General features: G+C 38.6%; 1 protein-coding gene across 8 annotated transcripts in view; it reads left to right on the top strand.

Annotated features, from left to right (window-relative positions):
• The window catches only part of RBL1 (RB transcriptional corepressor like 1), a 59,669-nt gene that overhangs the window by 9,922 nt on the left and 33,302 nt on the right, over nucleotides 1–16,445 (top strand). For 7 of the 8 annotated variants that reach the window (XR_012018551.1, XM_072800938.1, XM_072800937.1 and 4 more), the window contains 9 exons: nucleotides 68–268; nucleotides 625–689; nucleotides 794–922; nucleotides 1,063–1,223; nucleotides 5,041–5,090; nucleotides 8,151–8,337; nucleotides 9,439–9,605; nucleotides 11,974–12,086; nucleotides 12,284–12,387. Coding sequence is in view for 7 of the 8 variants with exons in the window: in XM_072800938.1 (XP_072657039.1) it covers nucleotides 68–268; nucleotides 625–689; nucleotides 794–922; nucleotides 1,063–1,223; nucleotides 5,041–5,090; nucleotides 8,151–8,337; nucleotides 9,439–9,605; nucleotides 11,974–12,086; nucleotides 12,284–12,387 (1,177 nt within the window). In the remaining variant the exon portion in view is untranslated. The other variant, XM_072800943.1, reaches the window with a different exon arrangement.

The raw sequence follows: 16,445 nt of genomic DNA, 5'->3' as shown, positions 1-16,445 counted from the left end.
CATAAATAAAATGTTAACTTATCTATTATATATGGACTCACTTTAAAGTTGCTTTTTTTTTTTTTAGCTTAATACAGTTTTTTAGTAAAATGAAGAAGTGGATGGACATGTCAAACCTGCCGCAAGAATTTCGTGAACGTGTAGAAAGGCTAGAAAGAAATTTTGAGGTGTCTACTGTAATTTTCAAAAAATTTGAGCCAATTTTTTTAGATATATTTCAAAATCCATATGAAGAGCAACCAAAGTTCCCACGAAGCAGGAAACAGAGGTAAGACCCCTGAAAAGTTACATAAAAATTATGCTATAAACTTAGGAAATTTGCATTTTTAAAAGTCTGTTTTTTACCAGAATATCCATTTGCAAAAAAATTAAATTTTTAAAAAATCCATTTAGAATTCTCATACCTGGAAATTCAGGGTAGTACTTTCACATCTTTTTATGTTCTAATTATTTTATGCAAACTAGAAAGATTTAAGTCCATTTAATGAACCATAATTTGTCCTTTGTGAATGGAATTTTACGTGTAACTTTACTGTTATTTGTATTTGCTGTTTCAATTAAATAACAATGTTGAGTGATATTTAGCATGTTAGTCAATTAAAACGTATATTTTTTCCTTTCTAGAAGGATTCCTTGCAGCGTTAAGGATCTCTTTAATTTCTGCTGGACGCTCTTTGTTTATACTAAGGGTAAGGTGATACTTTCAGTGGTTTTACATTCTGCTGTAGGAACTTGGTATTATTTGACATGAGAGGTTTCTGGTCTTTGTGTCTTTTTTTATTCCCCTATAAAGGTAATTTTCGTATGATTGGAGATGATTTAGTAAACTCTTACCATTTACTTCTGTGCTGCTTGGATCTGATTTTTGCCAATGCCATTATATGCCCAAATAGACGTGACTTGCTGAATCCAACATTTAAAGGTAAGACCTTATTTATTTTTGAAAAGTGGTCATCAGTATTTAGAAAAAGTTTTAAAAGTTGACCATATTCAAAAAAAAAAAAAAAAAAAGTTGACCATATTCTTCTATTTTCTTTTGCTGTTCATACCCTATCAAACTAGGTTTACCATCTGATTTCCATACTGCTGACTTTAAGGCTTCTGAAGAGCCTCCCTGCATCATTGCTGTACTGTGTGAACTGCATGATGGACTTCTAGTAGAAGCAAAAGGAATAAAGGAGCACTATTTTAAGCCATATATTTCAAAACTCTTTGATAGAAAGGTACTATAACTGTACTTAGAAGTGAATGGCTGGGATCCCTGGGTGGCGCAGTGGTTTAGCGCCTGCCTTTGGCCCAGGGCGCAATCCTGGAGACCCAGGATCAAATCCCACGTCGGGCTCCTGGTGCATGGAGCCTGCTTCTCCCTCTGCCTGTGTCTCTGCCTCTCTCTCTCTCTCTCTCTGTGTGACTATCATAAATAAATAAAAATTTAAAAAAAAAATAAAATAAAATAAAATAAAAAATAAAAAAAAAAAATAAAAAAAAAGAAGTGAATGGCAAAAGAAAAAAAAAGTAAATGGCTAAGGCTTTCAAGGGTCAGCAATAAAATCTCAAAGGAAAAAACAGTGTTTTAAACAAGTTCTCAGAGGTATAGGACCCAGTCAAGATTTCCAGGTTTCAGTCTCTGCTCTGATGCAGAATGCTATATGCAGAATTGGCCTATGATCTTTTGTGATGTGCAAAACTGAGCTGTTAAAGATTGTGACCAACTATATGTACTGCCAATAAATGCACTGGAAGAAATAGCTGTAAGAGGTTTTAATAAAAGAATTATGAAGAACAGGGATCCCTGGGTGGCGCAGCGGTTTAGCGCCTGCCTTTGGCCCAGGGCGCGATCCTGGAGACCCGGGATCGAATCCCACGTCGGGCTCCCGGTGCATGGAGCCTCCTTCTCCCTCTGCCTGTGTCTCTGCCTCTCTCTCTCTGTGTGTGTGTGTGACTATCATAAATAAATTAAAAAAAAAAATTAAAAAAAAATTATGAAGAACAGATTAGAGTAAGCCTAATAAAGAATTATGAAAAGCGGGAAATCAAGGTAAATTAATTTATTGCCACAATTTGAATAACTGCTGACTATTTACTAAAGCTGGGATGATATATAAAAACTATAGCTTTAATTCCATATAAATAGAGCAGAAAATCTGTTACAGTTTTGTAGCCACTTTTACAGGTTACCTGTATGCATTCTGGATTTTTTTCTCAGTAATTAACTATTTCTATATTTATGAAATAGCTTATTCTTCTTGGTCTCAATTTCTAACCTCCCCAATATTGAGCCATTTAATCCAGCTAGTCCTTGAGTATTCTCTTTGGTTAAAAAAAAAAAAAGAAAAAGGAGGGGGGGCTTGGATTAGATCATCACTGTGGTTCTCCTCTTTGTAGATAATATGAGGTTTTTCCTCAAGCATAGAGTCTTCCCTAACTAGATGGTTCTTCTTGTTACATAGACTTTTGTATTTAGTTTTACTTCTTTCTCTGTATGTGTGTGTGTGTGTGAGAGAGAGAGAGAGAGAGAGAGAGAGAGGAAAAAAAGATAGCTCATCTGTACATTAAATATGTCTAGCAAGGTAAACTTTGAAGGGAACTCAAGGATTATCTTTTGTGCTCTGCAGAAGCAGCACACTAGTGGTTCTGGGATATAATGACCATACATCTTGGTTTGCCTAGATTATCTAGTTTTTTATTGTTATCTTGGCATAATTATTATAGCATCTCCTTTAACTCCAAAAGTATCCTAATTTGGACAGTCATCCTCCTACTCATAGGCCACAGATGTTTTATTTGGCCTGTGTAGGGTGTTCTTTTGTTTTATTTCATTCCATTTTAATTTACATGTAAAGACTTTTAATATAAAAATCTCTTTCGGGTAGCCCCGAAAAGAGCCACCGGTGGCTCAGTGGTTTAGCGCCACCTTCAGCCCAGGGTGTGATCCTGGAGACCCAGGATCGAGTACATCAGGCTCTCTGCATGGAGCCTGCTTCTCCCTCTGCCTGTGTCTCTGCCTCTCTCTCTCTGTCTCTGTCTCTCATGAATAAATAAATAAAATCTTAAAAATATGTATATATCTTTCAAGAGCCACCCAGGTGCCTCAGTCAGTTAAGTGTCTGACTCTTGATCTCAGCACAGGTCTTGATCTCGGGGTCATGAGTTCAAGCTCCATATTGTGCTCCCCACTAGGCGTGGAGCCTACTTAAAAAGGCGGGGGGGGATGTTGGAGAAATCACTTTCAAGAATCAGAAGCTGGGCACCTGGGTGGTTTAGTGGTTGCATGTCTGCCTTTGGTTCAGGTTGTGATCCCAGGGTTCTGGGATCAAGTCCTGAATCGGGCTCCCCACAGGGAGCTTGCTTCTCCCTCTGCCTATGTCTCTGCCTCTCTTTCTCTGTGTCTCTCATGAATAAATAAATAAAATCTTTTTAAAAAATCAAAAGCTATGACAATACAGTATTGGAATTTTTTTTTTCTTTTTTAAGATTTTATTTATTTATTCATGATAGAGAGAGAGAGAGGCAGGCAGAGGGAGAAGCAGGCTCCATGCAGGGAGCCCGATGTGGGACTCAATCCCTGGTCTCCAGGATCGCACCCTGGGCCAAAGGCAGGCGCTAAACCACTGCACCACCCAGGGATCCCCCAGTATTGGAATGTCTAAATGGGTAACTGTTGTCAAGCTAAATGATAGCCATCTCTTTTCAGATGGGAAGTATGCTTTCTGTCCTCTTAATTTATGTATGTTGAACCCTGATCCCTGAAGGTATTTGAGTTTGCAAACCTGATGTGTAGTAATCTAAGAATAGTGTGGATGCATAACAAATATCATAAACAGGGACAGTGGGTGGCTCAGTTGTTGGAGCATCCAAATCTTTAATTCTAGTCATGACCTCAGAGTTTAGGCCTAGCGTTGGGCGTGGAGCCTACTTAAAAAATAAAAAAGAAAGAAAATATTTTAAACAGTATAGTTTTCTTCTCTCACCAGCAACAGTATCTGTGTTCCCTTTGAATCTTTTTCTTGCCTGGACATACTATTTATCATTCAATAAATGTTGGTTTCCCTTCTCCATAGACCAATGTGTAAAATTGGACAGCTTTTGTCAGAATCACTTAGGGAATTTATATAAAATGCTGCCTCTGCTCAGGATTTGAGGTCCATTAATCTGTATTTTTTTAACAGTTCCCCTAAGTGAGTGCCTGAGTGACTCAGTTGAGCAACTGACTCAGTTTTGACTCATGATCTCAGGGTCGTGAGATCGAGCCCCACATTGAGTTCCACACTCAGCCTGCTTGAGATTCTCTCTCCCTTTGCCCCTCCCTGCTGTGCACTTGTGCGCGCTCTCTCTCTCTCAAATAAATAACTCTTAAAAAATTTCTCTAAGTGATGCTTTAGTCACTAGAATTTAGAAACTATTGGTATAGACTAATTTAAAAGTGTTTTCATTGACTTCAGATTTTTCAAATAGATATTTGTATGCTAAGTAGGTTTTCCTGGTTTAAAAGAAATTTTCAGTAATTCTGTTTGTCTATATTATTTATAACAACTGCCAGTGTGGGGGGACCTGGGTGGCTCAGTCAATTAAACATCTGTCTTAAGCTTAGGCCATAGTCCCAGGGTCCTGGGATTGAGCACCTCCATTGGGCTCCCTGCTCAGTGGGGAGCCTGCTTCTCCTCCTTTCTCTGCTGCTCCTCTGCTTGTACTCTCTCTCCTTCTGCAAATAAATGAATAAATAAAATCCTTTTTAAAAAATATTTTATTTATTTATTTATTTATGATAGACATGGAGAAAGAGAGAGGCAGAGACACAGGCAGAGGGAGAAGCCGGCTCCATGACGGGAGCCCGATGCGGGACTCGATCCCGGGACTCAAGGATGATGCCCTGGGCCAAAGGCAGGCGCTGAACCGCTGAGCCACCCAGGGATCCCCAGAATAAATAAAATCTTAAAAAAAAAAAACACCCTACCAATGTGAAAACTTAGATAAATGTCATGTTTTTGTATGTATGGTATTGTGCTTAATTACATGTCACAAATGGCTTTTTCTTCCTAGGTTTTAAAAGGAGAATGCCTCCTGGACCTTTCTAGTTTTACTGATAATAGGTAAGTATCTAGCGCTAATGCTATTTGCCACATTATAGGCTGTCAATGATGATTTATTGCAATTTGATAAGTGGAACATTAACGTAACTCCTCCAAACTCAAGTTCCTTCTGCATTAGTGGCAAGACTGATGTTGTCACTAATCCTTCTTGTCTTTAAGTACACTTATTTTAGGAAACCTTTGGTACTTAAAGAAAAGAAACCTTTGGCACTTAAAAGAGCTCCTTCCAGAGAAACCCATAAATAGACCAGTGATTTCTATATTTGAATATATGTTCTTTTATTAATCAAATATTGGCAAATTCAGAATATACTTTAATTTCAAAGCCATTATTGTTTTCTCAGTGATCAGATCTTAATTAGGTTCAGCTAGTTTTCAGATTAAGTTTATACTCTCTTTTTGCTTATCTTTCAAAGTAATTTATTATTGCCATGTACGTGAATGTGAAGCATGTCCATAATCAGATAGGAACATCTGAGATTATTAGCTGGGCAGAGTTAAAAACTGAAAAGTCATCAGCCTTTACAGGCCCTGGAGTTTTTGTTTTTGTTTATGTTTTTTTTCTTTAAGATTTTATTTATCTATTTGAGAGAGCGTGAGAGCCAGAGAGATCACAGAGGGAAAAGCAGACTCGCTGCTGAGCAAAGAGCCTGATGCAAGGCTTGATCCTAGGACCTTGAGATCATGACCTCATGGAAGGCAGACACTTAACCAACTGAGCCACCCAGGTGCCCCACAGGCCCTGGAGTGTAAAATCTATCTTAAGTCCAAATAAATCCATTGTGGAGGTACCTGGCTCATTCATTTTGGTAGTCTGTGCGACTCTTGATTTCGGGGTCATGAGTTTGAGCCCCGAACAGGCTGTAGAGGTTACTTAAATAATTAAAAAAAAAAAAAAGATAAATCCATTGTATAACCTAGTTTTATTCTAGCAGCTTAAAAAAATTCTTGGAGCATCTCGCTGGCCCAGTCAGAAGAGCATGCAGCTCTTGATCTTGGGCTTGTGAGTTAGAGCCCCACGTTGAGTGTAGAGATTACTTAAAAATAAAATCTTCAGACCCACTAAAATCTTTAAAAAAAAAAAAAAAAGACTTTATTTATTCATGACAGACACAGAGAGAGAGGCACAGACACAGTTAGAGAGAGAAGCAGGCTCCATGCAGGGAGCCTGACGTGATACTCAATACCGGGTCTCCAGGATCACGCCCCTGGGCTGAGGGCAGTGCTAAACCGCTGAGCCATCTGGGTTGAGTTCATTGAAGTTTGTCACTGACCTTTGTTCCTGAACAAAAAAAAAAACAAAACAAAAACAAACAAATTTATTGATAAATAACTAACAAAAAGAAAAAAAAGAAATGAGCAGAAGATATGAATAGATACTTTCCTAAAGAAGACATCTGGCTGGCTAACAGACACATGAGAAAATGCTCAGCATCACTCATCAGCAGGGAAATACAAATCAAAACCACAATGAGGAGCACTTGGATGGCTCAGTGATTGAACATCTGCCTTTAGCTCATGTCATGATCCTGGGGTCCTGGGATCGAGTCCTGAATCAGATTCCCTGCAGGGAGCCTGCTTCTCCCTCTGCCTATGTCTCTGCCTCTCTCTCTGTAGCTCTCATGAATAAATAAATAAATGAAATCTTTAAAAAAAACACACAATGAGTAACCACATCACCTGTTACATCACCTGACACCACCTGTCAGGATGGCTAAAATTAACATGGGAAGCAACAGATGTTGATGAGGATGCAGATAAAGGGGAACCCTCTCTGCACTGTTGGTGGGAATGCAAACTAGTTCAGCCACTCTGGGAAAACAGTATGAAGGTTCCTCAAAAAGTTAAAAATAGAACTACGCTTCAGTCCTACAATTACCCTACTAGGTATTTCCCCATATCATGCAAAAATACAGACTCAAGGGCAGCCCCGGTGGCCCAGCTGTTTAGTGCCGCCTTCAGCCTGGGGCGTGATCCCGGAGACCTGGGATCGAGTCCCACATCGGGCTCCCAGCATGGAGCCTGCTTCTCCCTCTGCCTGTGTCTCTGCCTTTCTCTCTCTCTGTCTGTCATGAATAAATAAAATAAAATCTTAAAAAAAAAAAAAAAAACAGACTCAAAGAGGGTACATACACCTCAGTGTTCATAGTAGTGTGATCAACAATAGCCAAACTATGTAGATAGACCAAATGTCCATCAATTGATGAATGGATAAAGAAAATGTGGTGTAGGGGATCCCTGGGTGGCTCAGCGGTTTCGCACCTGCCTTTGGCCCAGGGCGTGATCCTGGAGCCCCGGAATCGAGTCCCGCATCAGGCTCCCGGCCTGGAGCCTGCTTCTCCCTCTGCCTGTGTCTCTGCCTCTCTCTCTCTCTCTCTCTCTCTGTCTATCATAAATAAATAAAAATAAATCTTTAAAAAAAATATGGTGTATATACATATACAATGGAATATTACTTAGGCATCAAAGAGTGAAATCTTATCATTTGCAATGATATGGTTGGAGCTAGCATGTATTATGCTAAGCGAAATAGGCAAAGAAAAATAAATACCATATGATTTCACTTAAGAGTGGAATTTAAGAAACAAAATAGATGAACATATGGGAGGGGGGGTAAAGAGAGGGAAACCATAAGAGACTTAGAAAACAAACTGAGAAGTGATGCAGAGAGGTTGGTGGGAGATAGGCTAGATGGGTGATGTGTATTAAGGAGGGCACTTGTTATGATGAGCACTGAGTATTCTATATAAGTGATGAATCACTGAATTCTGCTCCTGAAACCAACATAGCACTGTATATTAACTAACTCAAATTTAGGGACATCTGGGTGGCTCAGTAGTTGAATATCTGCCTTTGGCTCAGGATGTGATCCCAGAGTCACGGGATCGAGTCCCACATCGGGTTCCCTGCATGTCTGCTTCTGTCTCTGCCTATGTCTCTGCCTGTCTCTCTCTGTGTATTTTAGGTATAAATGAATAAATCTTTAAAAAAAAAACTAACTCGAACTTAAAAATTTGAAAAGTAAAAATAAAATCTTTAAAAAATAAAATCTCTTTTCAGCAAAGCAGTGAACAAGGAGTATGAAGAATATGTTTTAACTGTTGGTGACTTTGATGAGAGGATCTTTTTGGGAGCAGATGCAGAAGAGGAAATTGGAACTCCTCGAAAGTTCACTGGTGAAACCCCATTAGGGAAACTGACAGCACAAGCTAATGTGGACTGTAGTCTTCAACAGCACTTTGAAAAAGTAATATAACTTAGCCTGGCCTCAGTCTAGAATGATCTTTTTCTCTCTGTGTGTGATTCCACTAACAACAGAAGCATCTTTCAAGTTAAATCTTGAGTTTCTTCTACTAATTTATATTTCCCATGAAAGCCTTAAAAGGTAATTTTTAAAACTATGGCATTTAGTATTTTTATCTCATTTCTCTTTTTTTTTTTGTATTTTTTTTTATTGGAGTTCGATTTGCCAATATATAGTATAACACCCAGTGCTCATCCCTGTCATTTACCTCATTTCTTGATGTTTTTCATATTTTTGATATATTTTCCCAGAACACCTGGACTTTTCAGTAGGGTATGTATCTTTTGACATGAAGAAGGATTTATGTGGGGCGCCTGGATGGCTCAGTCAGTTAAGCTTCTGACCTCAACCCAGGTCATGATCTCAGGAGTCCTGGGATCAAGCACCACATCAGGCTCCTGCTCAATGAGGAGTCTACTTGTCTCTCTCCCGCTGCCTCTCCCTCCCCTGTACATGAGCGCTGTCTCTCTCAAAATCTTTATTTAAAAAAAAAAAAATTATGCTTTCCTATCCTTTCTTTATATCACTTTAACCACTGTTCTGTTGTTTTAAAATGTAGTTTTTTCTCCTACCCATGAGAATCTATGTGCTTTCCCTGAACTTCAGCCCTATAACTCTAGATTGTTAATGGCAGCAAAGTCTTAGTTCTGTATTTATGTGTAAAATGGGTTGGAGGATGAAGTCTATTGGAAAATTCACTGGTCTAGAGTAGAAAACGAAGTTTCAATCCAAACTCTGCCATTACCCTTGTCAGTTTAAACAGTATTTTTACCTTCTCTGTGCCTGTTTCATATGTAAAGTCAAAATATGTATATTTCAAATTAATATTATGATAAAATGAGATTATAGATAGTACTTTGAAAAGTGTTACTTAAATGTAAAGATGTTATTAGCATAATGTTGGTAAAAATTTGGTGGTTAACCAGAGGAAGGAAGAAAAAAGTAGTACTAAATGTGAGTAGAGAAGGTGGTATATATACTGAATTAAACACATAATGAGGGCAAGGTAACTTTTTAATCTCACAGATTTTTCTTTTTTGACAGAAAACATCATTTGCACCTTCTACCCCACTGACAGGACGGCGATATTTACGAGAAAAAGAAGCAGTCATTACTCCTGTTGCTTCAGCTACTCAAAGTGTGAGCCGATTACAGAGTATTGTGGCTGGACTGAAAAATGCACCAAGTGAACAACTTATAAATATTTTTGAGTAAGACTTAAATATTTCTGTACAGCTAAGGGAGAAAAAGCTGATGGAAACGAATTAGAATGGTTGCCAGGGTTGCAAGGAGAGGAAATGAGTTCCATGGGTATAGAGTTGCAGTCATATAAGATGAATTCTAGAGATCTATTGTATAACAGTATGCACACGGTAAAAAATACTGTAATGTACTCATAAAAATTAAGGTAAATTGGGCACCTGGGTGGCTCAGTCGGTTAAGTGTCTGCCTTCTCCGTTCGTGATCCAAGGGTCTCAGAATAGAGCCCTGCATAAGGGCTCCCTGCTCATCAGGGAGCCTGCTTCTCTCTCTGTGCTCCTCACTCCACTTGTGGTCTCTCTCACTGGCTCTCAAATGGATAAATAAAATCTTTAACAATAAATAAATAAGAAAACAAGTAAATGAATGTTAAGGTAAATTTATTATGTGGTTTTTGTTATGTTTTTTAGTACATAATTTAAAAAAGAGAACTTAAATAGAAAGAAATAACTCAAAGAGTCACAGCTTGCGTTAGAAGTACTTGATAAGGGATGGTTGGATGGCTCAGCAGTTGAGCATCTGCCTTTACTCAGGACGTGATCCTGTGGTCCAGGGATTGAGTCCCACATGAGGTTCCCTGCATGGAGCCTGCTTCTTCCTCTGCCTCTGTCTCTGCCTCTCTCTGTACCTCATGAATAAATAAATAAATAAGAAAAAGTACTTGATAAGTACCAAAAAAGTATTTTTGCCATATGTGCTGCCTACCTCTTCTTATATATGATTCTGGTCTGTTTGAACATAGAGTTGGGAGTCCTGAACCCTCCACTAATTATCTGGCTTTGTACAAATCACTTTCTTTCTCATAGTCTTGGATTTATTTGTCATTTCTGAATTAAGATTGTTTGAATGACAGAAAAGTAGCACTTAATATAAAGGTAATGAGTATTTCTTGCCAAGTGCCTTCCTTTTTAGTACTATCTTTTTTTATTTGTTATTCTTAGGCTTTCATAAGTATCGTTCCAACACTATATATATATATATATATATATATAGTTGACCCTTGAACAGTATGGGAGTCAGGGTTGCCAACCCCCCCCACACACAGTTGAAAATATATATATATATATAAAACTTTTTTTTTAAAGATTTTATCTATTTATTCATGAGAGACACAGAGAGAGAGGCAGAGACAGAGGAAGAGGGAGGAGAAGCAGGCTATATGCAGAGAGCCTGATGCAAGACTCAATCCCAGGACTCCGGTGTCACGCCCTGAGCCAAAGGCAGATCCCCAACCACTGGGCCACCCCAGCATCCCAACTTTTTTTTTTTTTTAAGTAATCTCATCACCCAACAGGGGCTGGAACTTATGACTTCTCTCAAAAAGATTTTATTTAATCTTAAGAGATTTAAGTAATCTCTACACCTAATGTGGGACTCAGACTTTTAACCCTGAGATCAGGAGTCACATGTTCTACTGACTGAGCCAGCCAGGTACCCCATATATAACTTTTGACTCCCAGTAACATACACAGTTGATAGATATATGTTTTGAATGTTACGTGTATTATGTTCTGTATTCCTAGGATAAATTAAGCTAATGAAAGGAAAAATGTTATTAAAAGTATCATAAAAAAGAAAAAATACACTTATAATACTGTACTGTATTTATCCAAAAAATCCACTTATAAATGGACCTGCACAGTTCAAACCCATCTTGTTCAAGGGTCAGCTGCATCTATATACATGAATACTGCCATATCAACGTGTTTTTTTGTTTGTTTGTTTGTTTGTTTGTTTTTTGAGTAGGTTCCTGTGCACAATGTGGAGTCCCAACACAGGGCTTGAACTCACAACCCTGAGATCAAGACCTGAGCTGATATCAAGAGTCAGACACTTAACCAACTGAGCCACCCAGGTGGCCCCATATTTTCCTTAAATCAGATTTATTAAAGTATAATTTACACAATGAGAGTCATCCTTTTAACTGCACAGTTGTATGAGATTTGACAAGTGCATGAAATTATATAACCAGTACCACCACAATCAAGATGTAGAACAATTCCACTAGCGCCCCAAATTTATGCCCCTTTTAGTCAACCCCTGTGTCATCCTCAGCCTCTGGCAACTACTGATATATTTTCTGTCCCTTTAGTTTTGCCTTTTCAAGAATGTCATATAAATAGAAGCATAAAAGAGATGATATTGACTCTGCTAATGTTGAAATTCCAAAACAGTATGACAAATGATTTTGTTTAAAAGCTGTCCGTTTATTTGAAATATGCTGATTATGTATTGAGGCTTACAGTTGGGACCAGAACTGGAATAAACGTTGGTAGTCTGGAGTTTTTCCCCCGGTAATTAGGTTCTTGTATTTTATAGATCTTGTATTCGTAATCCAATGGAAAACATCATGAAAATAGTGAAAGGAATAGGGGAGACTTTCTGCCAACACTATACTCAATCAACAGATGAACAGCCAGGATCACACATAGGTAAGAAGACAAAACTAAGGTTAACACAGCATTGAAAGTAGACAAATTGCCCCTAAAAAAAGCAGAAATTATTTTTTTTTTCCTTTTCAGCTATTCTTAATGTGTAAGATTTAAGTTTATATAAGTTTGTTCTTTGGTCCTTAACAGCTATGTTTCATTTCATTAACACATATTTTCCCTTTTATTCCCCTCCCTAGATTTTGCTATAAACAGACTAAAGCTTGCAGAAATTTTGTATTATAAAATATTAGAGACTGTAATGGTTCAGGAAACACGAAGACTTCATGGAATGGACATGTCAGTAAGTAAATCCACTCTCCCAGCCCCTAGCAAGGTCCAAAAATCCTAAGCCTGGAACCAGTGTGTTGAGAAGCTCTATAATGTGTCACGGGAATTAGCAGTTACTAGCAAACTTAGCCAGTATGATTTGCTAGTTGGCCTTAATGGTCTTTTGCACATCCAGAGCTAGCCACCTCTAGGTAGAAATATGAAATATTTGAAATTCATCTCTGATAGACCATCAGTATCCTTTCCCTTCAGGTCCTTTTTTTGTCCTTTATTCCCAGCTAGCCAATAATGAGACCCTTCCCAACATTAACCTAATCAATAATTAGGATATTTGCCCATACCTCCCAAGAATTTTGGAGGAATAAAACGCTTGTTAAAAAATTGCTTTGTAGGGATCCCTGGGTGACGCAGTGGTTTGGCACCTGCCTTTGGCCCAGGGCGCAATCCTGGAGACCCAGGATCGAATCCCACATCGGGCTCCCGGTGCATGGAGCCTGCTTCTCCCTCTGCCTGTGTCTCTGCGCCTCTCTCTCTCTGTGACTATCATAAATAAATAAAAATTTAAAAAAAAATTAAAAAGAAGAAAAATTGCTTTGTAGGGTGCCTGAGTGGATCAGTTGGTTAAGCGTCAGACTTGATTTCAGCTCAGGTCATGATTTCAGGGTCATGAAATTGAGCCCCACATCAGGCTTTGTGCTGAGCATGGAGCCTACTTGGGATTCTCTTTCCTTGTTCCCCCATCACCCCATCATTGTTCACCCTCTCTCTGTGTGTCTCTCAAAAATGAAAAAAATTTCTTTTTTTCTTTGAACATTTGATAACTCTAGCCACTCTCTCCAATAGCTTATAAAGGAATTTTTCTAAAAAGTCAATGCAGGGGCACCTGGCTGGATCAGTTGGTAGAGAATGCATCTCTTAATCTCAGGGTTATGAGTTTGAGCCCCACATTTGGTGTAGAGATTACTTAAAAAATAAAATATTTATAAATAAATAATCAGAGCTGTGGGGTATCTACCTCAGTTGATTGAGCATGTGACTCTTGATCTTAAGGTCATGAGTTCAAGCCTGCTGGGAATAGAGCTTACTATAAATAAGTAAATATATATGTACACGCACATACAGTTCATAAAAACTCAAAGATCTTACATGGTTTTTCAGTTTCCTCCTCCTCCTCCTCCTCGTCTTCCTTGTTACCACTCTAGGTGTTATCTGAATTTTTTTTTTTTAAGATTTTATTTATTCATGAGAGACACAGAGCGAGGCAGAGACGTAGGTAGAAGGAGAAGCAGGCTCCACGCAAGGGAGTCTGATGTGGGACTCAATCCTGGGACCGCGGGATCATGACCTGAGCCAAAGGCAGACACTCACCACTGAGCTATCCAGGTGCCCCTCTTTTTGGAGCTCTTATTCCAATGAGGAACCTTCTGGATTTATCCTTTTTTCTTATTTTCCATTTCTTTGTTATTTTATTCTACTTCTAAGGATATTTACTCAACTTTTCATCATCTGGTTCTAGTGAATTTTTTTATTTTAGCTGTATTTTCATTTCTAAGATCTCTTTCTTGTTCTTTGAGGTTATTAATTTAGATTTCTTTGACATTTTCTTGTATATACTGCAATGCCTCTTCCCTCTGAGTTTAAAAAAAAATTTTTTTTAAGATTTTATTTGTTTATTCATGAGAGACACAGAGAGAGAGAGAGAGATAGGCAGAGAGAAAGAGAGAGGCAGAGACACAGGCAGGCTCCATGCAGGAAGCCCAACGTGGGACTCGATCCCAGGTTTCCAGGATCCAGGATCATGCCCTGGGCTGAAGGTGGCACTAAACCTCTGAGCCACCTGGGCTGCCCTAAAATTTTTTTAATTTTTAAGAATTTTTTTTACAATTTTAAGTAGGCTCCATGTCCTGTGTGGGGCTTGAACTCACAACCCTGAAATCAAGAATCACCTGATCTACCAACTGAACCAGCCAAGCACCCCTTTAAGATTTTATTTTTAAATAATCTCTTCTACCCAGCATGGGGCTCGAACTTACAACCCCAAGGTCAAGAGTTGGATGCTCTGCCAACTAAGCCAGCCAAGCGCCCTTTTTTTCTGTTTTAATCTTTGTCTTTTAGTTGGAGGATTTCCTCATTTGTTGGATTATTCTTAGATATACCTTATGGTGACTAAGCAGTTTGCTTCAAAGTTTTATAGGCAAGAGTAGGAATGTAAGTCTTGTGCGACCATGTAATATTAGGGACCCTCAACTATTGGTGTCTTTAAGGTTCTTCTGAAATATTTCAGTTTCTGTAGAGAAGTATCTGCTAATCTCTTACCTAAATGTTGGTGTTGTGGATCAGAGCAAGGAAGGGAAACTTGGTTTCACAATGCAATCTGTAGACTTTCACCTAAAACCAGTCTCTTATGCTTGATGTTCTCAAGCTCTGAGCCTCCCAAGAGTTCAGTCTTAGAATAATTCTCCAGGTCCCTGTTGGGATAGACTAGAAGCCTATCATCTAACTCATTAGAGTGGGGATTAGATAGAGTAATTCTAAATACTACAGACTTTCAGATCATCCATTCATGTCAGCCCCTGCCTAATCCCTACTTTCCATTCCATCTGTTCCCCCAGTTGCTGTGTTTTTCCTAGGTTGCATGGAGCAAATTCGTTAATTCCAAATGTCACTCTTCAGGCCCTTGTTTAACCATCCCACTTTCTACTAAGTAACTTGTCATGTATTGTAGTTTGCAGTTATAGCCGACTTCTCATTTTATCCAAGTTAGTTTCTGTTTCTTATTCTTTTTGTTGATTTGGAATGATACTTGAAAGGATGGCGGGACACTTGAGTGGCTCAGTGGTTGAGCGTCTTCCTTTGGCTCAGAGTGTGATCCAGGGATTGAGTGGGTCCAGGGATTGAGTCCCACATTGGGCCTCCTGCGAGGAGCCTGCTTCTCCCTCTACATATGTCTCTGCCTCTCTCTCTTTGTCTCTCATGAATAAATAAAATCTTAAAAGAAAGAATTATGGTGACACACTTTATAGAACTGAAAACTTATGTTAAATCTTTTCTTTTAAAAAAAATATTTACTTTAAAAAACATGTGCTTATTTATTTATTTATTTATTTGAGAGCGAGAGCGCACACACAGAAGGAGAGGGAGCCTGATGCAGGGCTTAATCCCAGGACCCTGGGATCATGACCTGAAGGCAGACAGTTAACTGACTGAGCCACCCAGGCACCCCAAATCTTTTTTTTTTTTTTTCTTAAGATTTATTTATTTTTAGAGAGCGCCCATGAGCAGGGGGTAAGGATAGGGGGTGGGAGGAGCAGAGGGAGAGGGAAGGAGATGATTGCAAGCCGACTACCGACTGAGCATAGAGCCCAACTCAGGATTTGATCTCAGGACTCTCAGATCATGACCTGAGCCGAAGCCAAAAGTAGTATGCTGAACATACTGAGCCACCCAGGCACCCCAGCTTATGTTAAATCTTAAACTCAGTGGTAAACAGGACTTTTATCTTCTTAATAAAATACTTCTCTGGGGACACCTGGGTGGTTCAGCAGTTAAGCTCCTGCCTTTGGCCCAGGGCGTGATCCTAGAGTCCCAGGATCGAATCCTGCATCGGGCTCCCTGCATGGAGCCTGCTTCTCTCTCTGCCTCTGTCTCTCTCTGTGTGTCTCTCATGAATAAATAAAATCTTTAAACGAAAAGACTTCTCTGAACTTTTTAGTCTTAGCTGTGATATTATAATATCTTTGATTTTAGTGTTTAACAAATCTGTATGTTGATAAGATAGTTGTGATAAAACTGGTATTTAAACAAATGGAACCCAAAAAAAAGGAACTAATCCTAATGCTTCCTCTTGGTGGGAATATTAACTATTTTATTATTTCAAAGCTGATTGTTGTATATGCCTCATTTAATTATAAGATCTACCATTAAGCAAAATTATATATGTTATAAGAAAACTATCAGTTTGAGAACTCAAATTTTTATCTTTGATAATCTGGTGTAATATAATACACAGATTATTTTATCTTGTTTCTATACTCATCTTTATAAAATGGCAAAGGCTGAAATTGCTGAGAA

Source organism: Canis lupus, chromosome 26 (genome assembly GCF_048164855.1).
Source record: "Canis lupus baileyi chromosome 26, mCanLup2.hap1, whole genome shotgun sequence".
In the NCBI taxonomy this organism is placed as follows: Eukaryota; Metazoa; Chordata; class Mammalia; order Carnivora; family Canidae; genus Canis; species Canis lupus.
The sequence above is the reverse complement of the archived record's forward strand: the minus strand, read 5'-3'. Positions and strand labels throughout refer to the sequence as shown.